Source organism: Tyto alba, unplaced genomic scaffold (assembly GCF_018691265.1).
Source record: "Tyto alba isolate M040663 unplaced genomic scaffold, T.alba_DEE_v4.0 Super-Scaffold_40, whole genome shotgun sequence".
Lineage (NCBI taxonomy): Eukaryota > Metazoa > Chordata > Aves > Strigiformes > Tytonidae > Tyto > Tyto alba.
Genome location: NW_024881316.1, coordinates 6,979,935 through 7,005,769, shown reverse-complemented (window position 1 = coordinate 7,005,769; position 25,835 = coordinate 6,979,935). Strand labels below are relative to the sequence as shown.

The 25,835-nt window shown below is 36.3% G+C and overlaps 1 protein-coding gene across 1 annotated transcript in view; it reads right to left on the bottom strand.

Moving 5' to 3' along the window:
- The window catches only part of MMS22L (MMS22 like, DNA repair protein), a 95,794-nt gene that overhangs the window by 68,710 nt on the left and 1,249 nt on the right, over positions 1-25,835 (bottom strand). The window contains exons 2-11 of the mRNA XM_042802908.1: positions 25,546-25,733; positions 23,244-23,369; positions 20,009-20,061; positions 17,110-17,197; positions 16,843-17,017; positions 15,677-15,770; positions 13,562-13,692; positions 9,551-9,664; positions 8,138-8,317; positions 2,041-2,103 (exon numbers count right to left, since the gene is read on the bottom strand). Of these exons, the coding sequence (XP_042658842.1) occupies positions 2,041-2,103; positions 8,138-8,317; positions 9,551-9,664; positions 13,562-13,692; positions 15,677-15,770; positions 16,843-17,017; positions 17,110-17,197; positions 20,009-20,061; positions 23,244-23,369; positions 25,546-25,724 (1,203 nt within the window). The 5' untranslated portion in view covers positions 25,725-25,733. The remainder of the gene's footprint in view (positions 1-2,040; positions 2,104-8,137; positions 8,318-9,550; positions 9,665-13,561; positions 13,693-15,676; positions 15,771-16,842; positions 17,018-17,109; positions 17,198-20,008; positions 20,062-23,243; positions 23,370-25,545; positions 25,734-25,835) is intronic.

Sequence of the window (25,835 nt, the reverse complement as noted above, 5' to 3'; positions counted from 1 at the left end):
ATGGGAGGGACTCACATTGGAGAGGGTTTGTGGAAGACTGTCTCCCGTGAGAAGGGGACCAAGTTCCAGAAGCTCCCCTCACCGAAGATGGAAGAAGTGGCAGCGCTGACTGCACCCCCCATTCCCTGCCCCTGCGCCACTGGGGGAGGAGGTAGAGATATCGGAAGCAGAGCTGAGCCCGGGAAGAAGGGAGGGGTGGGGGGAAGGTGTTCTCAAGATGTGGCAATGCTTCTCACTGTCCTACTCTGTTATGTGTTGTTAGTGTCTGTAATAAATATATGTTCTTTTTTTCTTCCCCTAACGAGTCTGCCTTTTTCTCGTGACGATAAAGGGTGATTTCCCCTCCTGGTCCTATCTCGAACCCCAATCCTGGCTCATCTGTCCCTTCTCATTGCCAGAAGAGAAGAGGGAGAGAGTGGTTGCGTGGTGTTTAGCTGCCGACCAGGCTCAAACCACGACACTCTTTGAGGAGCATTTCTTACAAGCAGCTAACTTCATAATGCAAGAAAAAATAATAAACAAATGAAAAAAAAAAAGGAAATAAACTAGATGGTTCCTTAGGTGGTTGGTAATAGCTGCAAACATATCCTTGGCAAATGAGGGTTTGTTTTAATTCTAACAGTGGTTGCCTTCGGAAATTAAGAGGTATTTGCCTCATTACTGCATCACAATTGAGTCATTCAACTCTTCTGAACTTGGCCACCTAGCTACCTTTTTAAGCTTTCTACAATTCAATACTTGTTTAAAAGAAGCATCAAAAAGCTGTACATTTTAACATATAATCAACTTCAGAGTAATCTCTGAAGAAAATGTAAATACAAGTGTCCTCTTACTGTTTCTCAGGTTGCTGACATACAGAAGATGCAACACAGAAGAGTAACTAAAGCTACTCAGTTCTTAGAGCCTCTTATCTAAATCTCTCCAGTGTCTCTCACAGAATAGCAAGCATCCAATATGTCATCACTATAGTTTTAATGTATATGCACAGTGTGGGAATTCATTTATGTAATGTGAAATCATTCAAAAAGTTAGCATTTTAAGTTGGAAGACTACATAAATGTTTATGTACAACTTGATTTTTCAACTTTCTAATACTCCACATATTATTTCAACTATCCTAACAACTACAAAATATCTTTTTGTAAAAACTGTGGTGGTAACGAGTATTGTTCTGTACTCCAGCTTCAACCACAGCTGCTGCTACTGCACGAGCAAAGCAGTTATAAAAAAACCCAACTGATTCCCTCTTCTGCTTTCAACAACAGAACTTCACAGGATTTTACTTCATCTGAGACAAAAAAAAATCCAAGTATGTTTATTCTTGTCTTAGCATACACAAATTAGTTATTTTTATAGGTGTTGCTAATCCAGCGTTTGCAATTTGTACCATGCAACTTCAGAACAAACGTAAAGAACTACAACGTAACATATTTAAAAATGTGATGAACAGCATATTTAAGAGCATTTTAAAAGGAGGTCAGTTCTGACCTCTAGGCCATGAAGCACTGCATTAACAGTTCTGCAGAAAGAAAAATGATAAGGTATGAAATGAGTACTCAGAAACTAGAACCTTATCAGTAAGAGTTTGATTCAAGCCTGTAAGACAAATTGCTCAGCAAGGCAAGTCACCTTCCTGCTGTGATGAGGATATGGGTGAATTTTCAATGCAGCTATCTCCCTCATCATGTCTTCTCAACTTGATATCCTTACATTCAGTATCTGGTTTACATTTTCTAAGCATCCAGTTCTTACTCTGAATATATCTTGTCTGAGTAGCCATATGCCTACCCTTCCAGGATAATTATCTTTTTCCTTTATCTGACAATTTAGCACAACTACTTTAAAGCAAGTGTAACTGCTAACAAGGAGGGAACTGTATACTGCTGTAGCTCAGTTATGTCAAGGATATTCATTTACCTGTGATAAAAACACTAGAATTCCAAAAATATACTTGTTAGCTGGACTTTTTCATGTACTGTCTTTTCTTGAAAGCATCCCCGACTATTTCCTTGTTCATTATTTCTTCATTTAGACACTTACTTGAGCATCAGTGGATTTTTTAAGGAGTTCTTCCACAAATGTCCAGTTGGATTCCTTCTGTTTCTAAAAAATAATGATTATCAGCATGAAATAGCATTTGTATTCCTCACAGGAATCATTATGTAATAACATGAAAATAAGCAAGCAAGATATTTCCAGAAGTATTTACTTTCATGATAGCATATTATAGTCATCACTGAAAACAGCTATTTCGTTTTATGAATGTAACTGTTATCTGTCCTAAAAATTAGGGTCTCAAAAACAAATAAAGGGCCAAAAATAAAAAGTACGCAATTTAAACTGGTTTAAGTGACTCATTTACAATATCAAACTTCACTTTTAGTAAAACAGCAAAGTATCCAGGCATTTTTGATTAGTACAAGTATGTTTTACAATTTCTTTCCTTAACATTCTGTATAAAAGAAGCTATAAGAGGTAGGAAGGAAAAAAGCATACAATTTCACCTTTTCTTGCTTCCTCCTTTTCAATAAAACCCTCATTTATAACTAATTTTTCCCAGGCCAAACATTAAGGATTGTTTTGGCCAATTTGGTAAGGAGTTAGCCAGATAATAATGGCCTATATAGATAGCAAAAAATACAGAGTAGGTCAACTATGGCTCATAATTCACGTTCTTTAGCTTGGAAAGACAGATGACTACCCATCTGAATCAACTAGACCATGCCAGTGAAGTAAAGGAGTTGCATGGCAAAGTATATTAGAAAGGAAGAGAAAAAATATATTTAGGCAAAGTGGGAAAGAAAAGGGTAGAAGGTTAGGCAACTAAGGCTATTTCCCAGGAAAGAAAAAAGGCAACCAACTCACCATACTTACAATTCTAGGAGGTCCAAAAATTATCTCTTACACTCAGTTATGTATATAGTTTGTGTAGATAACTCGAGGTGTGAACACAGTATTTTTATCATTGTCCTGCCTTACCCATTCCTTCCACTATCACAACTGTTAAGCCTTGTAAATTATTCTGCAGATAACTGTCCTTTAAAAGTCTGTATAGGGCTTACAATAAAGAGCAGCTTATGCTTTGGTAACTGAAATATAACTACTTTCCAGCAGCACCACCATTGTGCCCCCATCCCCTCCTGCTACTGACTACTTAATGCTGTGGCTCGGTGACAATTCCACACAGAACTCCAGAGAGGACCGAGAGAATCTTAAAGATGAGCTCTTTAAAAAGATGCACTAATACTAATGTAACACAATTTGACTACTTGGTGTCTTTACATTTTTGCAAGAGAAGAAAAAGAGAATTCTGAAAGACTGCCAATGGTAGCAAGTTGCAGTATATAGATTGTTTATGGAACAAATATGAATGGACAGATCTGCAGAAAGTTATACTAAAGCTGCAATTTCACAATTCAGGAACTTGAGCAGTATCAGTTAAGGAGTTCCCACTGCTTCCTCCTCATCCTGCCAGCTGTTCTTCCTGCCCTCTCAGGTGTAGCATGCCACTGCTCACTTGTTCTGGTACTTCTGTTTGTGGGACACAGTGTGAACTAGATCAGTGAACTGACCCAGAGCTTTAGAAGAGAAAGAAAGAATGAAAAAGTGAGGAAGACCTAACCTAGGTCATAGAATAGGGACGCAAATAATTGTGCCAGAACAGCAGAGAGCATATAATGCCTAGGGTGGTAAACAGGACTTCTTAAGCTGTTACTGATGCCAGAGCGTTTGTATCATGAAACCAGAGCTAGCATCCTGTCAGAAGGACAGGCCACTGCTCCAAAAAGTAGCCAAGGAGTAAAGGAAGCACTTCAATAATGAGTAAAATCCAGGAAGTATACAAATCAGCACTCGCAGACAGTTCTGCTTAGTATTTATATAGTATTTTCATTTTGACTGCTGTATTTTAGAGCTTGATGTTATGTGAATACTTACACATTGGCATGGTCCTACTGCAGACTCCAAGTAAAGCTAATCAACTGCTCAAAAAAACAGATTTATCAGACATGAGTAGATATTACAGTGCCATGCTAAATGGATATGAGACCTCTGAATGTCTGGATCAGCCTGCTCAGAACATGCTTTTAGCACTCCCATAATCCAAGGACACACGATTTATACAAAAGGCAGTTATTGCCAAAATTCCAGCTCATCTGCAGTATGCAGATCACCTTACAAGATCCTGGAGTAATCTAGGGCAAACTTCTGACACCAACTGGAATTGATTACAAGAATGCATCCAGGTTCAGTCCAAACTCAGGAAAGAGTGACACCAACCACCTGCCGCACTTTGTGGTTTTTTTTTTGTTTTGTTTTGTTTTGTTTTTTCCACAATTGTCTCTATCTTTTAACAGACTTGTTTCATTCAAATCCCACTAGATTGACATCCTAACAGTATTCCCTGCTACACTGACAATATGGCATGGCAACTGTTTACAATCCATCCTTGTCAGAGAACACGTAGAATCAACACCTCTTACTCCAAAACTGATGGCTTACAACATCCTTCCTCTACCCCCAAAGAGTCCTAAAATCAACAGAACCTGGAGACCTTACAGTGCATAAAAGTGCTGCTAAAAACAAACACTTGAGCTGAGTCCCTCTGGGTTTGCAGGAAGAAACTTTTGCAAAGACTAACAGCTAACTACCTGGAAGAGTCATACTAGGCTTTTCAGCTGGAAGTCCAAGCTTGAATATTTTGCCACATAGTCATTTCAGATTATTCTATTTAAAAGACAAGAAATTCTTGACCCCAAATAATTCTGCCTATATTTCCTAGCCCACAGTATATTGAAATTGACCCCTGCAATGTTCAGAAGTAGCAAATTTTCTCATTAGTTCCCATTTGGTTTTTAAATGTACAAATCCTGCTTTTCAGAAGAGTGAAGTGGGACCTGAATAGGGAGTTATGGAAAGAGACATGTACTGTACATCCTTCAGAACAGAGTCTCTAAGAAACTTGGCCAAAATCTTCTAGTTTAAAAAAAATGTTTTCATGTGTATGAAATATATTCAATATATATGAATCACTGCATATTTGAAATTACGTTATATGAGCTAAAGGGGAAAAAATAAAAAGAAGCAAGTCTGAAACCTATTTAGAATTTTAAAAGCTTTCATAATAACCTCAAGGCCATGCAGACCACATTAAAAAATTGAAAATCTTCCACAGATGACATAGGCTTAGAGGCAATTTTTGCTACAGAGCACATGAATAACCATCATCATGACACATCACCCTCCCATCTCTGATCACAGTTAATTAAAAGAAAGCATGTGTCATGAAGCTATCTCATCAGATGTTTAACCAACAAAACAGGACTACACTGAGCCCTGATGTAATTCCACTGACTTCACAAATTTATATCATGGACTATTTCATCTCATAATGTTCAAATTCAAGAGGAGGGGTGGAACCTAGAAAAATGGTTACCATCAACTATCTGTGACAGATTACATTCTTGTGGTGTGTGAAAAGGCACTGTTGTTACGGACAGGTTTTTTTGTAAGCACCCATGGCACTTTAGAGAACAGGGATCCCTGGACAAACTCAGAGCCACACTCAGAAAAACGTGAAGCACGGCTAACAGTCTGAACATAAAGACCACTGGAAGCATCAAGAGGAACCTGCACAGGATGGTCTCATGATTTACAAATCAAGACTTGGAAATCTTCTCCCAGGCAGGCTCTAAGGAAAAAGTATTATTTAATCTCAGGCAAGTCACTTCCTGTCACTGTGTCTCAGATTCCTACTTTAAAGTAAGAACAACAGGAATCCTTTTTTTCATTCTACATCTGTTTGGCTTATTTAAACAACAAAGTGCCTGGGGCAAAAAATTATCTCTCACGGGGCTAAATACATAGGGCGTACCAGTACGAGAGACAGGAAAAAAATCCAGTGATCAAAGTAAATAGTATCACTGTATTTTGATTGGAGCATAAAATATAAGAAACCCAGGATAATTGTCTGCGTCACACTGGTTTCTATATTCAACCTGGGAATAACCTTTTCTCTCTACGTTCCTCTAATAAGCAGGGAGAGTAGTAATTCTATCCTCCCAATGCCCCTCTGAAATACACTATGGACTGTGGTCCTCTTCCACTACTGTAGTAATGGGGAAAAAGCAAGGGAAGCTTGAGACAACCTTCAGTGTAACAATCATATATGGTCTGCAATTTTACACTATATGAATGTGTAAGAAGTTGCTTCATTTTGCCATGGTATTATTAGAAAGACTGAACCACAGGATAACGAGCAGCCTGCCATGGGATCCTAAAGGGTCTGCCAACCCCCAAGCAACAGAACCATAAGCAACCTACATTCATCAAGTCCTCTAGTCACCACAAATGGTCATGAGTTTTTCAGCTAAGTATTCAAGCACTGAGTTAGCACACATTCCCTTCCTCTCTTTTTTTTTTGACAAATCAGGGAATTTGTAAGATAAGAATTAATGAAAGTAATTCTTCCTTTTATTAGAAAGTCTAATTTTACTTAGGATTAAAAGCATTCACTGAAGTTCAACATTTTTCATTTCTCCCCTGCTTATACACTAGCACTTTCAAAGATCTAAAGATGAAGAGGTGGGATTTTAAGTTATCAAAATACACCGATCAACTGATGTGATCAGACTCTTCCCTCTTTACAGATCTGCAGTTCACAGACATGTTTCAAGGTTTTAACCTTTCATCCTAAGTCAGGTTGGGGAAATCATGGTAAAGATTTTAACAGAAAAAGGGTATGACCTTGCAAATTTTAATACACACTATTAAATTACAAATAATAAACACTTCACAAGAAAGGGCAATTAAGTCAAATTTGTGGAAGAGCCATATATAGCTGATACTTGGCAAACTAGGGAATATAAGCAATCCAGCTGAAATGTAAAAAAAAAAAAACAGCTGAAATGTAAAAAATCCCGAAACACACACACACAACTACAGTAAGGCAAAGGATAAAAGAATGGAAGGACAGATGACAGAAGATGGCATGATCTGATTATCCCTAGTGCCAAAACCACTACCAGACAAAAAAAAAAAGCACAAAAAATAGGTTTCTGGGTCTTCAGCTCTCCCTTTGGCTTCCAGTCAGCTCCCTCTACAGTCGATTAAGAAAAATTGGCAGCTTTCATACGTCTGACAACGGATGAATTGCCTCAGCAAGTGGCTATTTCCTTACCAATTAACGATTAGAAACTTAAAACTAGGGAGGATGAATCTCAGAGTAAGAAACTGAAAGAAGGGTCAAGGTTTAAATGACCCCAGAACTGCAGAAAACTGCAGTGAGGTCCATGAAGGAATTTGATGCATCCATAGCAAGTATGGCCCTACATCCATCTTATAGGTGTAGGAACAGCATGTGCAGGTCTTATCTAGGCCACTACTTACAGAATGCACAGTAAGGTCTGTGAATCTCATGGTGAGGGAAAAGAACCTGATTAATTGGGTACTAGCCTGCTCTAGCCAGTAGGAAAATCTAAGGCTAACTTCTAAAAGAAAATGTCTTTAACTTACTGCCAGAACTTCCTGAAGTGAAGCTTGAATTCCACAGTTATTAGACAGTGTCTATTGGTACCACACCAACACAGAGAATTAAGCTGTGTACACAAATATATATGTACCTTATTATGCCATTGCTGTGATGCAAAGGGAATGCAATTAGACAGACTGGAATTTATCCAGAGCAGAACTACTACTTTTTTAAAAAGAACTGGCATTAACAATTACAGTCAATGTTTGAGGTTTAGACTTCACACAGTACAGTCTAATGTGTTCAGTTCCTAAAACAACAAACCAAGTGAAGCATTTATGCTATAGGCAGACAGTTTTAAAACATATGCTACATCATTATGTATATGTACTACTAACTAGTTGGGATATTTCAAATTTCCTTAATACAGTAATCTATTGTATATCTGGTGTATAACATGAATATGTCAGGGGCTCCTGGAATGTTTACTGACTTGTACAAAGCACACCTCAACACCACCAACCTTAAAGGACCTTTTTCTTTTTAAGGACTGTGAAAATTTCTGTATCACAACATGAATTGTTCTCTGTCAACAAAAACAGCCAAGAAAAGTTAGAGACCTAAATAAATTCTAATAACTTCCAGGTATTTAGAAAAAAGCATACCTACCTTTTCATCCAGATTTCCATTCCGGTCAAACTGGTAGAGTGATGCCAGATGAGTAATAATCCACCAGCTAAAACTCAAGGGGTCTTTACACTGAATTGTTTCAATACCAGACATCCTTTCAGAACTACTTGGCTTTTCAAAGATATTCTTCAGAGTTTTGTTCACCAAGCTCCAGAAACACTGTAGAAAATGCAAAAGTACATTTGAACTGTGTTGAATAACAAAGCCTATGTTAACAATTTTCTCTACAATACTGTCCTGAGCTGACAAACTGATTAATTCTCTTTGGCTCAGATCCCTGTCTATACCAAAATATTACTACTTCTTACAGCCTGTGCCTATCTTGCCTAATTATACAGAAACTGTACTGAGAAGTACTTAATTCTATACTAAGTGAACAGTATTCATTGCACAGACAGTAGCTTTGTTTTTTATAAAGATTATTTCAGAAAACTTTAAAAGGATTTTTTACACTTAATATTCATTCAGAGAAACATAGCTCAGTTCTAACCAGCAGTCAAGAAAGAAAACTCAAAACACTAGAAAATACTAGCAAAGGAAAAGAACAAAATAGAGAACATCATTATACAATGTATAAAATCATCTGGCCACCTAACTCATACTTGGAATACTGCATGCAATCCTGGTACTCTGCCATCTGAAATAGGTTGTAGTAGTATGGAAAAAGGTTCAGATAAGGGTGACAAAGATGACCACTGGTAGAGAATGGTGCCTGTGAAAAAAATGACTGAATACAGTAAGACTCTTCAGCCTAGAAAAAAGCAGAAGGTAGGAGATAGAAAAAAAACCTGAAGAGGCATATAAAGTCATACTGGTATAAGGAAGGACAACAGGTAGTGATTGCCTCTTCCAATAAAAGTATAACGCAGCATCAAAAGAAATCAGCAACTGCAAGATTCAAAACCAAACCCCAGTTTGTTCTTATACAGGTATGGGTGTCAAAGACAGAAACACGGACTAGATGGATCAATTGGTCTGAGTGTACCCATGTTTCTAATGCTTGGAGATGAATCACTGCATGACAGAACACAAACTGCAAATAATATTTTTTTTTTTTTTAAATGGGCAAAGATGGTTTCTTTTCTTTTGTTCTACCATACAACCTTCACAGTCTGTTCCTTTGCTTTGCTTTCTGTAGCACAAGGAATACTCCTCATCAGTGTCTTAGGTCATAACCAAACAGTACACTGCAAACCTAGAGTCAGGATTTGATGCACATTCCAGACGGCAGCCTAAAGCACCACAGTTCGCATGCAGTCCTCCTAAAGCAAATATGAAGTTCAGTTCTATCATCAGATATGTAAACCAGTGCATTCACAGCAATCTGGGAATATTTGGCAACTGTAGTGCATATGTAACATAAGTGCATATGTAACAGTATTCTTATAGTACCTCTGTGTGAGACCCTTTATTTCTGTGGTCCAGCAGCTGAATAAGTAGAACCCATAATTCCTTAATGCAGGTACAGGGATAATGGTGACTAGCAAGAGCCTCAGAAGGTCTAACCTGGAAGAGAATATGCAATACAATTATTCAGAGAAGCATTATTTTTGAAATTGCATTTTATGTACAAGTATTTCCTCTGGTTTTGGTTGTTTTTTTTTTTTTTTTTTCAGTTAAATAATATAGCCACAATGACATATTGGAAAGTGCATTATTTCATTAACATCCAAAATATCTCTCTCATACAACAGGAATGTTTCCCAATTCTACATAAGTTACAGGTTGTGCTATTTCTTAGTTTCTTCTGAGCCACTTTCAAGCATTATTTAATCAAATGAAAATGGAATTCTGAGGTCTAAATGAAAAGGAATTGCAATAAATACTGATTCATTGTCTGACAGTAGGGGAAAGAAAAAATGATTGATTAGATTTTCTTGATGTTCTTAGGAAGATAAGAAAAAGATTTCAAATGATTTAATAGCTATTATTGTTGTTATTTTTAACTGAAAAATCCTTAATGACTAGGCATAATGCTAGTAGAATATGTTTTTGTTGGCATGAGGATGTTAATGTTCCCACAACACTTCACAAAATCTGCTTTTCGGTAAATTTACTGCAAGGCATTATTTTAATATGCAGAAAACAGCATATTTCAAATCATGTATGTTATTTGATTACTATTCCATATTTAACAAAATTCACTCAGACTGATACATTTCAAATGCAAAGTAGTCTTCTTGTGATTCATCTTTCAGTTTTACATTCCCTGAATTGTGAAACAAAATAAGCAAAACAGCAAAAGGAAGTGCTAAATACATAAAAATTCTCTGTACGCTTTAGTGTTTTTAAGACCTACCAGCACTGTATTTGAAATAATCACAGTATAGTCAAAACTTTAGTTACTCTGTCTTAGGACTTACAAATCTACTGAACTGTGTTCAGGGGTGGTAAAAATAGTGAGAAAAGCTTTACTTAAATAGCACAATTCAGCACATTTCACCTTCAGCAGGGACACAATGGCAGAAATGTAGAAAGAAAAGCAGCAAGAAAGCAGCTCGTACACAATTTATCTCTAAACAATGAGTAGTTCCAAGTTTGAATAATCAACCTACACCCCTGTGTAGGGGAATGGGCACCTAGAGACACTAATTCATCTAACTCACTGCAGAAGAAAGAACTGTTGCTATCCATTCCTGACAATATAAAGAACTTGGGGTGACTAGTTTAGCCAACTAGCTCCTAGAGACCTTGATCTGGTGAGATGAATCCTGAATTTTTATATCCTCATACTCCACCTGATCCATTCATGCACAACTATTCTCAAATCACACCAGTACTTAAAATCATTTCTGCAATAGGAAACCTAATGGTGTAAATTAAAAATTAAATCAAAGACGCAATGGCAGTGACAGCAGTAGTTGTGTGAGAGACATTACAGAAGTGGGAGCGAATGAATAAAAACAACACTCTCACAATTAGAAGAGCAAGTATATCACCAAGAGTCTCAAATCTGCATAATATTCTATAAGGATACAGACTTATTATTTATCATTCACCTTTAGAATAATATTTATAACTACTGTTTTCATACAGCTCCAAATGAGGTTTAAATACTGAACACTTAATTAGAAATAGGAATTTGCCTGTATTGCTAAGTGTGACACAATTTGATTTTTTCTCTCTACAAAGAGAGCCCTGTTCACCTTACGAAATTGCCAGGATGGACCCTGACAACTGATTTAAGAACATCAAGACTGATTTAAAATAATTCTATTATTCACATTCCACATACGCTGTTTAGTTTTTCATGTGCCTATGCCTCCTCATGCTTTTAGTTAAAGAACTATCATGGGAATCTCTCAACCACCTGAATTAATCTTATGTAAATATTATCTTGAGAATAAAAATCAGTGTGACCACTAAAAGTCTATTGAAAAATTCATTAACTACTAGCTTCCCAAAACTGAAGCACCTCAAAAATACTCTGGTTATGACTCATCACCAAAGAGCAAGACAGATCCCTCCTACTTAGATGCACTATAACACTTTAGGATTTTATGGAAGTATTAGGCACACAAACTATCTTACAAGTGAGAGTTTCAGGCCTTTTACATGAAGTACCAGTTGTTGCAGCAACTAGGTTTCTTCACCTACTACTTGCATCTACTACTGTGCTCTTCTACAAGATAGCAGGATCTCTTCTGCAGATGTGCAGTATCCATCCAGAATAGAGTTTGGCTAGTAGTATCAAAGCAAGACACCAGAGAGATACTGGTTAGACTAAGGATAACAGAGACATTGTTTTCTTCAGAGATAGTCTGGATTTCCTCTTGCAACATCATGAGTTCAGAGTCTTGTTCAGAATGGTTGTAACCTCAAATTGTGGTACTGTTGGGACAATAGAGCTCTGGCGCCAGAGATATGCTGCTGAAAACAGGAATATCCATGGATATATATTTCTCCGCCGAATGTATCTCAGATCACAATGGGCTCAGTACATGATCCAAGTCAATTGTCATGATACCAGAGCTGCTGAAGAAACAGATCTGAAAATAAGAGTCTGGAGGATTAGAGTTTATGTCCCTCCTTCCAAGGATACCCACAAATGTTAGCAGCTGCACTTCTGAATATTTGCAGCCAAAAGCTTAATGACATGTTTTAGTGATGAGCTGACAGTGTCATCTATAATGGGTATCAGTTGAGTTTTCAGCAATTTTGAGGGACATTATTTACTGGATTATAGCAATGAGGAGACACCAGCTATAGAGACGTTATCGAGCTCAAGTACAAGCTCCATTTCAGAATTCAGTCTCAAATAGAACTAGTTCAAGCTGTACAGCCCAAGCCTAGGGAGAGCTGAAGAAAAAGCAGTGGCAAAACCTTCTTCTCTCTTTGTAATGTGGTTCTGTGGAAGTAGGATGAATCTGTCATTTTAACACCTGACATTTTGAAGCTTACCATCAAGCACAATGGTCAACAGATATTATTTGAATCTTCCTTTAAAAAAACACTCTCCTCTATTTGCCTTTTCATGGGGAGGAGGTTGCAGCATTATCTGATAATTTAATAGATAAAACTGATTTTAAAAGGTAGCAGTCTCTACAGAAAGATAGTTTAAAAGAACAGTTATCAAATGCTAGTACAGCCACGCCCACCCCTCCAGCAAACAGTAATATGAAAGAAGAGGGACTCCATTTTTCATGTCTTTGTAGCAGGAAAACATAAATTATACAGTGGTCACTGCTACTTATTCTCAGAATTCAGTCCTGTGCTCGTGGATCAGCCATGCCCATCTAAAGCAGGTTTCACAATGACACAGTCAAAGATTACACAGCTCTTTTACTAGCTGCTATACGGAGCTATTATGACTTTCTGGCTTTGGAGTATTCAAAACAAGTGAGAAAAACAGGGCAGCTATAGAATGAAAGAAAAAGAAAAGAAAAGAGAAGGACAAGTTCTCCCTTGACGAACATAAAAGTGCTGTAACAGGAAGATGAGGTTGCGGAAATAGCAGCAGTGCAACAATAAACTGTAATATGACATTCTCTAAGTGTCCAGTTAGCTTACCACCAGGATTACAGTTATTCTCTTTTTGTTCCTGTTGAGAGAGTTTGAAAAGATTTTTTTCCATCTATAGCTCTAAACCTTTTAGACTGTGCCATGTTTGGCATTAAACCTGGAATACTGAACTTAGGAAATGTGGCACTCACTTCTGCTCTGTACACAGTGCATTTCAATATTGCTCTCTCATTCAACTGCCAGATGGTCATGAATAAATATAACACAATTTGAGCTCCTAACAAATAACACTCTTTAAAACATGGAGATATAAATCCATACGTAACATTTAAAACTTAGCAGTAAGAAGTCATCTATGCATTGGTGTAATATCTAATTCGTATGGCTCCCAATACAAGCATCTAACTGCCCACATCTATATAAAGAAAAAAAAAAAGTTACCTTTATATACCTGTTGATGGACAAGCTTATTAAATCAGATATGAGATTTCCACAGTGAGTTTCAAATAAACTAATACTGGTTAAATTCTCTCCAGTTAGATTTATGAAATGGTTAGCATATACAACTTGCCCTAAAACACAAAAGAAAATTAGACCTATTTAGTCCTGAGTTTGGTTTTAGGAATACGAAACAGACAATTTTTTTTTTTCTATTCTATATACCTTAGAATTGGTTTGTTGAGCCGTATGTAATTTTCATTTACAAACTCATTCGGGAAAGTTTATCCATTCTAAATTCAAGCTAGTCCTTTAATTATTAACTCTGAAGTCTGGTATTATTCTGGTTGACAGTAAAATAGTTTGGCACTTTACAGCCTTTTATTGGCACAGTTTTTGCAGTGGAATAAAGATTTATTTATCTGCAAGTTCTTCTTTGTCACATGCCAGTGCGCATGTTCTGAAATCATGACATGTTTTGCAGATATGCAAGTTGATGACAAACAATTCTGGAGAGGTCTAACACTTTCCTTTGGATGTGTTGATGTAAAAAGCTGGCATGATCATATTCCAACTTGAGCATTTGTAGACATTAACACAGATAAAATGGTAAAGTTAAGAGGCTGCAAAATCTTATCCCACAAGCTTTTCAACAGTACAACTCCCCTGACATCAGTAGAACAGAAAATATGTCGAACAAGCCTGTATTTTATTCCTGGAAATGCAGAGTAAAGCCCTGAACCCACTATCCTGCCATTGGTCTCAGCAGCGTGAAGTTTCTGCTCAGCACACTTTACAGAAAAAGATGAGAACCTAGGAAATTCTACAAGGCACATAAGAATACAAGACAAGATAATATATACAGAGATACTACTGTCTTGATTTGTAAATTTTGTTCTTAAAAAGCACAAGCTTTCTCTTACAAAAATGGATTACTGCATTATTTCTCAGAACTTCATCTAGAAATAAATATAGAATACTGGGCAACAAATTGCCTCCAACAGTTTTCTCACCCTTTTTCCAAAAGGCCTCAAAAGAAGAAAACAGGTTACCCCAGAAGAGTATACAAAAAAAAACAACCCACAAACTTAGAATTATAGAACAAACAGCCAACTCACACGTTATCCAATAACACATACATGCATAACAGTGAAAATGCATTAACCTGAGCAAGGCTGTGTTGTGACAGCACTCAGAGCAGGAGAGAGCTAATTCAAGAGTTCGGATTCAGTACCAGTTACGCAAAACATACAGTACATTCTTTGTAGACCTCAATGTTACTCCAACTGTTGCAATTCCTGTATGGAACTTATATTGATAGTTTATAATACTGGGGGGTGGGGGTGGGGTGGAGGGGGTGTGTGTAGATGGGGGGAGGAGTTTTAGTTATAGTGACATAACATGGACATGAACAGTGGATATAATTCTCAGAAAGCAAATAAAATACTCTTTTTTATTTTAACAATTCTTCAGCAAACTGAACTACTTTGAAGTTGGGTTCTTCAAATGCATCATATGGCCTTTTTTATCTAGCTTCTATGAACAGTTTACTCTTATCAACCTACTTTTTGCCCTTTAAAGCCTTTCTTTCTTTCAAAAAAAAAAAAAGTATTGCCTTGCCCTTTTCTTGCTGTACCTTTACAAGCTCCTCTGACTGAGGCTTTTTCTTTTGTCCAGTATTTTCTTAGTGTCATATACTGTTAACAATACAAATTCTCTGCTCTGAGATTCTTTGTTCTGGTCCATCCTTGGACCCTTTTCCTACATTGTTTTCATCAACTTGACGTTCACTTTTATGCATTCTGGATCTCTGCAAATACACTTATATTTGCAATGTCAAAAACCACATTATTATTAAATATTTAGTATGTTGTAAGCATCAGTTGTAAACAAACTTCATAATCTTGGCCAAGTTTTGATAGAACAAATTCCTAATACTATTTCATTTAATTTGAGCTACATGAAGATTCACAAAGAACCTGCCTTCACCATATTTGAGTTTACCCCATTAAATATAGCTATGCTTAAAAACTATCAGAATTACTAAATGATTCTAGACAAATTAAGATGAGAAATCTAGCTAAATCATATGCATAAGAAAAAAACCTGCATACTTACTCATCATTTTTTCACCTAGTACATGAAGAATTTCCAATACTAGCCAATTAATATCCAAGTGAAGGTGTAATAAATGCCATGATGGGGGAAAGACCTGTGATTAGAAATACACACATTTTTAAAATTTCTTTAGCATATTCTGGATACTGTACTAAGACTTGTGAAGATCAACATACGTTTTGCTTTAAGTGAACATTATGGATATCCAAGATCAAATTCACTGTAACATACAAACATGCCATACAGTTAAAGAAAATAAAAAAAGAACAAAAATACCTTCATGGCAACTAGTCTGTCTGTAAAGAATTTTCATTAAGTCTTTAATCAGATCTAAACTACAACTTAAACACAGCTTGATTCAAGATTGACAGATTACAACAACTTTAGTTACCCTTTCCCTTCAAGAAAAATATTAAGTAGCACACAAACTGCTAAAGTGTGCTCTTAAAGTAATTCCAAAATTTCAATATTCTCTTCCTTAAATTTTACTTGAATTTACTGTTTATTTCATCAGCTCAACAGTGGCCATACTGACAAGCTAACTGAACAGAAAAATTCAAAATGCTTCAGCAGATCATTCCTCTCCAGATAGTAGTTAATACAGCCTAAAACTGAAATTCTTTTTTTCTTTCTGAAAGGTTTGAAAGCATTAGTTGTATGTATGCAAAAATCTTAATGGTTACTTCCTAGTGTTTAGTGTTGCAGTGCCTGCTTCCATGTTTGGCCATTTCTTCTTTATATGCATGATCTTTTCCTATTTTGAGTCAGATTTCAGAAAGTATTTTTTAAAAAGTGCCCCTCCTACTAGAAATTCTAACCATTAGTAAGGACAAACACCAAGGAATTTTTTAAACATGCTACAGTAATTCAAGACTACTTATCTACCTGTAATTGCTATTATAATTTGTATAGTGCAGGAAGAATACTAAAAGCTATAAAATAATTAAAATAATTAAACAGTAACTGAAGATCCAGAGCTTATTATTTGTGTTTGCCAAGTATGGGATGGCACTTAGTTAATAAAGGGGAAAAAAAAAAAAAAAAAAAAAAGACAAAAAAAGAAATAAAGTGCAACTTCAAATTCAGCCTGAAAAAAGATTAATTATTATTCAGCCAAAATTTATCACGTATGTACTGTTACACACACAAAAAAATAATTAACAGACCTTTGCCTGATGTTGAATAGTAAATGCTGCCAAGACACTACTAGGGAGTTCACAAAGGTGACCAATGTGCATGGTCAAAGCATGAAGCTCTTCCACCAACGCTGATGGTAACTGTGCTTCTAGTTCTTCATATGAATGGAGCACTCCATTTTCCACTTTAGGGTGTTCCAGATACCTGAGCACATATACACAGTCACACAGTCAGAAAACAGGTAAGAAGCAGCTGCACAAAGCTCGGTGCATAAGTAAACTGTGTGCAAATCTTACCTGAAGACGAAAACTTTCACATAATGCAAAAACTCCACACATTGACGCCTGATGCTCTCTGCTTCAGAGTGCAGGTTTGAAGCTTGACCTGCAGTGAAAGAGATCAGTAGCTCAAGAGTAGACCTGCCCACACTGTGACTCATTAACACACATTCTCCACAGTAATTAAACCAGACCAGTGGAAAGCCACCCCCTTTTCTGAGAACAACTTGGGAGGTGGCTGGTGGCAAACACCCGCTTCTAAATGTCACCTTGCCAGAGGGATCCAGTCTTTATCTTATCTCAGGGGCATATCTAGATACAGAGGGCCAAGGTGGCATCCTGTCCCTCAGGAAAGGGAGCAGAGGCAAGCAATCGGTACTGGAAGAAATCATTCAGCCTACTGCCCTGCTCCCAAAACACCTTCATAAAAGACGTGTGTGAAAATTTCTCAGCACCCTTTTTTCTTGGAGGACTTAAGCAGGTGGACTTATTTGGAAACATGCTTTGTAACTTCTCTTTTTAGGGAGCATCACATTGTTGCACAGTGCCTTAAGATGCATAATGCTAAGAGCCATCCATTCCCAGTCCTGTAGCATGCCTTTCACTTGCAACTCTGTATTCTTTCATCCACTTCGTGCTGCTAAGTGTCTCCTTTCCTTTGCTCCCTGAAGCTGTTTTTCTCGTGGTGTTACCCTCCTTATCTTGCATCTAAACGCTCAAACACCATCTTTACAGCAGATTCACTAGAAGCTATTGCCATTGGTGTGAGAATCACTCATTTATTCCCATACTTCCTCTTGTAGCTCTCAGCTTGTATTCGAGAAAGATGGAAACTTAGTGCATAACAAAGCAGATCTAGTCATTTAAATACCCAATAACTACTGCCCAATAATATATATACATAAGAGCTTAGCAACCAGTCAGCCTGCAACACTTGTAGCTGATTAAGCACATGCCAATCACTGTCAAGAGCACCAGAAATGGGAACAGCAAAAGAGGAGTGAGGAATTTGACCAGGCTGCAATAAAACTGTATCACACTTTCTTGCTCTCTCCCCTTTGTTTCCCCCATCTCTTCCAGGTAACCTTGAAGTTCACATATGCCGCTTGTTAGGGACCCTACAAATAGTTTTGTTTATCTCAACATCTTTTGAGCCACAACACTCACTGAGTGAAGGAAATCAACTGGTACAAGTACCATAACATCTCAGCATATAGCCTACCCCCACTACATAAGAAGCCACAGGATCTGCCGTGGTAATGAACTGTAGGTTTAGAGGCTCAAATCACTTATTCTAAAGGAATTATTTACATATATGTTGCTGCTGCTTTGTAGGATAACATATTTGTTACTGCTAAGTTCATGGAAGTTCTGTTTAGGCAAAATTTTATATTACAATATTTCACTACAAAATCTTTTGCATACTGTCATAAATCATTGAGCAATGAAATAAGTGGAACAAAACAGGAACAGTGGAGTGTTAAGAACAGATCACATATTTTCAAAACAGCACAGAGCATAACAAAATATTTTATACGGCTGCCATATTACACAGTTCTCAGTACCAAGTCTCCAAAGCTCATTAAGACTGGTAGGTAATTAAATGTACAATATTGATATGTGTATAAACATATACACACAACAAGGATTTACTGAGCTCAAAACTGGTGTTTTAAACAGCGGCAACAGCGCATTTATCTAAGACATCAATAATACCTATCATCACATTGCCTGATCATTTTAAATATTTTAATCTTCATGACAGCCCTCTATTAACAGCCTGGGGGGAAGTGAGGAGGAATTGAGTCACAGGTGAATCACTGACTTGCTCTAAGTCACAAAGAAAGCCTGGTGCCAAACATAGAATTCATTACTTACTTTACTAGCTTATGTGACAAGAGGAGGAACAGGATACAGAGTAGAAGACCAAGCAGATGCTTAAAATTAAGGAAAAAATAACTACAGAACAGTTTCTTGGTGTCCAGTTACAATATAAAAATTCAAATGTAACTTAAAATAAATGTTATTTCTACTTATGCATTGAGTGTCAGCAACATTAGACTTTTCAGATACAAAAGTATATGAAAGAAGCTTGATGATAAATTCATACCAGTGACTTAAATGGCAGAGCATGATGATATCAAATGAAAATAATGTCTAAAAATATTCACTCGTACTCTCAGAACAGTAGCAATTTATCTGTAATGAGAAGATACTACAGACAGTTTATTTCTTCGTAATTACTGAACTTCTAAACTTGCTAAGTAATTCAGCCTTCAAACTTACAATAAGCCCAAGGCTGCAATAATCCTTCAGATACATACTGTTTCTCTTGCCTTAGCATTTAATTGAAACAAAGTGTTTTATAGTGATCCCATTTTATCCATCCCGCTGCAAAGATAAATTAAGTTTGTAAATAACTGTAAACTAGGCAAATATAACTAACTTAGCTTGTTTAAATGTAAGGCAAGAGAACACTGAAAAAAGTCCCAACCTACTACCTTCGTAACTAAAATAGTTATTGGGAGTTTTGATGCAACTTTCCATTTTTAATTAAACGAATTAATAGTTTTAACAAATTCTACCTTAGGAGTGACATCTTAGCCCAAGTCAAATGCGAAATTCCCTACTAAGGTCAGTAAGGTCTGGATTGCCCTGCACACCTACTGTACAGGCAGATCTGGTTCCAAACAGACTCAAATTTCCACTATCTATTCTCACACTATTTTACATCGCCTGCTTGTATACATTTGTACCCTTACTTCAGGTTTATGCTGGTTAGATGCTATTCTGTGGAACACTCCATGAGCCCTTGGGTCAAGAGTCAAAGCACAGGTGTGATTTCTGATAATACCTTCTATAATGAAAAGGTAGTCAGATACCTATCCCAATGTCAAATTAAATGTGTTAAACTTACCAAAATCAGATGAACTCATTTGTACTAGGTTTTCCAGTCTGTATATCTGTTGCCTAATTAAGGGAATACAAAGGTTTATGGTATTTATACAGGTAAGAGTTGTTTAACTACAGTTTAGTAAGGTCTAAATAGAACAGAGAGGTGAGATATGTTTCTGGCTTTGTATTTCCGAAAAAGATTATAAAAATGTCAATTAGGAAATAGTATTAGTTGAAGACAGACACATCCAAATGTGAAGGGATGACAACCAGAATTTTACTTGTTTTTAAAACATTAAACACAGTAACAACAAATACAAAATCAGCTAAATATCAGGGGAGGAAAAAAGCATCCACACACACACACAAAACCCCTGAAAGCTATTTCCTGTGACTAATCTTTCTACAAGAATAACTCGCCTTCATACCTGACCACGGAATAAACGTGAAAGTTAGCCCTTAGTGTATACTGATCGTATGCAATGAATTAATTCACTGGTGAATGAACACAAATTCTGCCAGCAGCTTTACCTGCTTCCTGCTTAGAGTGGTCTGCTGCTTAACTTGAGCACAAAAGAAACAGCAACAAGTATAGCAGAGTAACAGGAGAAAGTGTCTCTAGAACTGTTAAAACTTAGATCAATTCTGGAAGGGAGGGAGCATTTTTAAAGCAGCTGGTAACTGCCACTGCAAATGAAAATTTTAAAAAAAGCTGGAACATAGGTAAGTACTCAGCCATATTCTGCAGTAACTGTTATTTTCAAGTGGTCTTCAAGTATAGTCTCCACAAATACAACACGGTACTGAACAGAATACATGAAAAGCGTAACTGTAAGGATTCTGAAAGAAAATGCTGCATAATTTGAGGAAGGAGCTTTCTGCCTCATTTCTTATACAGTCAAAACAGCAACTACTGAAGGATTCAAAAACAGGATAGTTGGATTCAACACAGATCAAACATTCTTACAGAAGAAAAAAAAAAAAATCCGAAAACAAGAAGTGCCTACAAGAATCCAAAAACCCAGGTTGTAACCTGCATATTAAGGGCAGGCACACATGAAAATTATCTCCCTCAGCATTTCCTTCCTTAGAGGAAATCATGGCAGCTACCCAAGATTACCTTCAGACATTTCGGTGGGTTGGGTTGGTTTTTTTTTGTTTGTTTGTTTTGAAACCAAAGCTGAATTTCTGCATGAATTTTATAAGTATTTCAACCATGTAGAAAGGAAGTCTAAAGCAGGAAGACTTTATGAAAGAGGGCTGTTGAGGTGCAACGTTAGAGAGTGTCAGAAAGGAGCTACACAGGAAATAAAAAAAAAAAAAACACAACCAAACAAAACACGACTCTCCACTGAATTGACAAAACACAGAATACAGTAAGATGATAAAAGCACAAACTAGGCATGAGAAGCATAGCAAAAATAACATCACTTAGGTAATTTTTATTTCAATTTGCATTTGTACCTCAAAGGTTGATCCTCGTGGCTGTTTATCATTAAATAATTTGATTTGCTAATATTCTGACAGTTAAACTGATACTTCTGTTTATTATTCAACCAAAGATATATTGTCTTAATATACCCACTTAAATGGTTACATAGCTCTTACTCATTTTGTCTCGCATCTGTTCAATCACATAAAAAATAGGTAAGAATTATTTTTATTGTGCAATTAATGTTTTTAACTTGCAGTTCTGCTGTATAATACTATTTATTACAGTACTTAAAATATTAAATAACAATCTCTAATATTTACAGACATATTAAAAAAGACTAGGTTTCTGTAAGCATGTATTTAAACATAGATATTATCTGTACTTCATAAATTGAAATATTTACAGCCACCTTGTCCTCAAGAATCATTATAACTTGTACTTAACACATGATTTCTACAATGGAAAAAGTAGTTTTCCTACTTTCAGTTGTCAACTGGTCTAATAAATGAAAGTGTTCCATTTTATGACTGAATAAATGAACTGAAAGAATATCTCTGCAGAGGGACTTGTCACACCAAAAGACAGCTTAGCAACCAAACTCTCATAGCCAAGAGTTAGCTGAATTCCATTATTCCTACCAGTTCAGTAGGTTTTAAAGCATGTCTAGCTTGGATAACTTAAAAACCACAATCAAATATATTATGCTTTATGTTCATATCCATTACAATTATGGAGCAGTTTATATTACAGAAAAAAAATAGATTTAATTCAACAGATCAATTGCATCGCTGTCTCACTGGCCAATGATTTTATGTTTAATAAACAGATCAGACTAAATGCTGAAAGAGATACAGTGTTTCTTTTAAACGTTATCCTCCTATCTCCTTCATTATCAGATTTTTAATCTTTTTTTTTAAAGTACAGTGAAATCAAAGCTTGCATCAATCAAGCAAAGCTAAATAATACTGGTTTTAATATACTTCCTGCCATCTATGCCATCATGCTTCAATAAGCCAGACCCTATTGATGATGTTTCACATCATACCCTTGGTTATACCCTAAAGGGATGGAAGAATCTACTACAATGAAAGGAATGATGAAATATATCACATATATTTGTGGAATCATACAGCGAGGGGATGGGAGAGGAGCTTTTGTATGTGCCGTACATCCTGAGGATTATCAGTAGCAAAGAGGATTATCGGTGATCTGTGTATTTGCATTGACCAGATTAAACATCTACATTGAATTAGTCAAACACTGAGTAACTGTATCTGAAGAGATTGCTGAACCTATCCTAATCCAAACAATTGAAGAAAGTGCTGCACACAGCATTTACAGTATTTGATTTTTAACCTCCATTTTTCTTTATGCACAAAAAAAGGACTTAAAATCTTCGAAAGACAGCTTTAATTATATGGGTAGCACAAATCTCATTCAAGGAAATCTTATATATTTTCTTCACACATTCTGAAGCTACAGCCTTCTAAATTAATCACAACACTCTGTTGTAATAACTATACTTATCAATTTTTATCTGGTGATGGCTAAGATAAGCACCACACTGCTTAGAAACTTAATAATAAGTCACATTAATATTAAAAATCTGTGACACAAAATTTACTTCTTCCTGTAATTCTATCTGTGTCTTATCCATCACTTATTGGCGCGTTAGGTATACAGCATAATCTTTTTGGATGCATTGCATAGGACATAGTCTTTTATGAATTTACTATCAAAAACTTGAAAAGTTTGTTACATCCTTAAGGTAGGTATGGTTACAGAAGTGGATTAATTATAAAATACACTAACATTATCATACCTAAGTAATCCAAAGAGAAGTCCACAAGATTCAACTAATGCCATCTCAGTAACCCACTGAAAGCCAAACATTTCTACTATATCATCTTCATAGTCATTTGGAGAAGGATCTAGCCTCAGCAAAACCCTGTAAAATAGAACCAACAATATTCATAGATTCCCCAGTAATAAACCTATAGAATACAATATCTACAGCTGGCTTACGTACCACTGATATTTTATCAATATATCAGCAAGATGCATACTACAAATAGGAAGGAGTAGCAGTGCTCTCAAAAGACGGACTGTTATATCTTTTATAGCAATATATAGTACATAAAATATAACAACTCCTAGCTTCAAGAGCATAAAACCATGATATAGTCACAGGGCACAGTATATTTTAGAAACAAATAAAAATTAACAAGCTACCACCTTGAAGCATCTTAACCCTTAAAAGGGGCTGAGACATAACATAGATACTATCCTTAACAGAAGAGGCTGTGTTAGATAACATTATCCACTGTAAGTATATGTTTGAAATCTGTCTCATCTCAATGTATACTGCATGCCTAACAACTAATGCTAGAACATACATGTTTTCCTTTATATGCATTTAATAATATTTATGTAGATTACATTGATAAAAGCACATCCATAAAAGCACACTTTTAGTCAGGCGAACTGATGAGGATCATAAAATGTGACTTCATTATTATAACTTTAATACTACGCCATGACTACCCTTTATTCTGGCTAAAGAAAACATAAATAAAAACAGAATTACCATTTTATTAAAAGTAGAGAAAATCAGACATCAGTATCAATTGTTAAAACATTATTAATTGTGCAAATATAAAAGCATTGCATTAATGTGATTTCAAAAAAAAAAAAAATCACAGTAAGCTGTATAAGAACAACAAAGACAAAGCGAATTATTTAAGAATTTTCCCACCGCCTTTCAAAAAATATTTCAGTGTAGATAAAGTTGAATTCACCAATATGCAAGAAATATTTATATTTTTTAAAATAAAAAAATGTACTGGGCAAGTACTTGGTTTTCATTACATTACACACTTAATCCATATTCTTCTTGAACTATGCACTATTACCAATTCAGTTCTCAGAGGCAAAAAAAGCATCTGCTGAATAATCAGCTCAATTCCCCATAACACCCGTAGTTCACTTGGTAACTGCCTAAACATTGGTCTGTTTTGACGCCTTTAGCAATTAAATCCATTTACTCCTGTTTCAGATAATGAAGGAGTCCCTCACATGCAGGCTTTTCCAATAATTTACAATCCAAGTAGACAAGGTGACAGGAGAACAGTATTATCAGGACTGTAGTGATCTGGGAAACCTGTCTACGTACAAGTTCCTGAGTGAGAGTTTTCACATGATATTGTTTTTGTCATGAAATGCTTCTTTGCCAGTGTGGAATCCACTACAAATATGTTCATGTAGACGCAGGCTCTCTCAATCTTCTACTTGACAGCAATTGAAATGAATGTGATTTGATACAACAACAACAACAAAATAAATAAAGTAGGGAATGAGCAAGGTGCCCTGGAACCGTCTTTAAGGCTTTTCTGTAAAGGCTGAGGAAATGAAGGTTAAAAAAAAACCCAAAGTAACAACACAATATATGAGGCTTGGCAAGAGGACAGGCTGAAAGATTATGCTTTTATAGGAAAAACAAGACAACCCCTGACGGATCAGTAAATGGCACAGAAAACTAAGCTGGGTCACAGACAGTAAAGATACAAACTAAACCAAAGTAACATTTTATAATCACACTAAAAATACTTACTCCTTATGCATGCAACTTCTGAACTTTAAATCCAGAGTGCATGAAAAGGCAGAGCTTTGAAAAAGATGGTCTTAAAGCTACAAAGGACAGTCCCAGAGATCTGTGGAAGCTGGGAGAGCAGGTTTGTTTCTAGCACATGGGAAGGAAGGGGCCAGCAGTGAATAGTGTATGACTGGAAAAAGCAGTGCTGCAGCCACCTCAGAAATTTAAGGGGTCTTGGATGCTGTTGCCCAGCAGGCCAGTTTTGAAGTGTCCCAACAGGCCTGTAGCAGGTCCTTTACAATATCTTAAAGGAAGTTCACAACACTAGGAACCGGACCTAGAACACCATTCAAAGCAGTGTATCAACACAACTGCCCTTCCCACTTTGGTATACCACTAAGTTGATCTCAGGATCATAAGGGCTGAAGAATAAACTGATTCGGAAGCCCTGTCAGCATCTAGAGGCACCAAACACCAGTGGAAATAACATCTTGGAAGGGTATTATATTTGTAACTCAAAAAAGCCCCATACCTCTTAAGAGACCCACTTGCTAAATAAGACTCTGTAGAGAAGTTTCGCCCTCCATTTTGATTGTCAAAAGCACAGGAAAAACACAGTGGCTTTGAGTTCTCATTCTCCATTTCCATTGCCAACTCCAAGCTTTCAGTGAGGAATGGGGGTGTAGAAGAAGCTGCAAAATCATCGTCCATTGTTTCCACCTGATCCAGAAAATAAATAAATAGATAAATAATAGATAAATTAAATAACACTCAGTGTTTCTTCAAATGAATTTCTCATTGTTACGACCCCCCCCATAATTC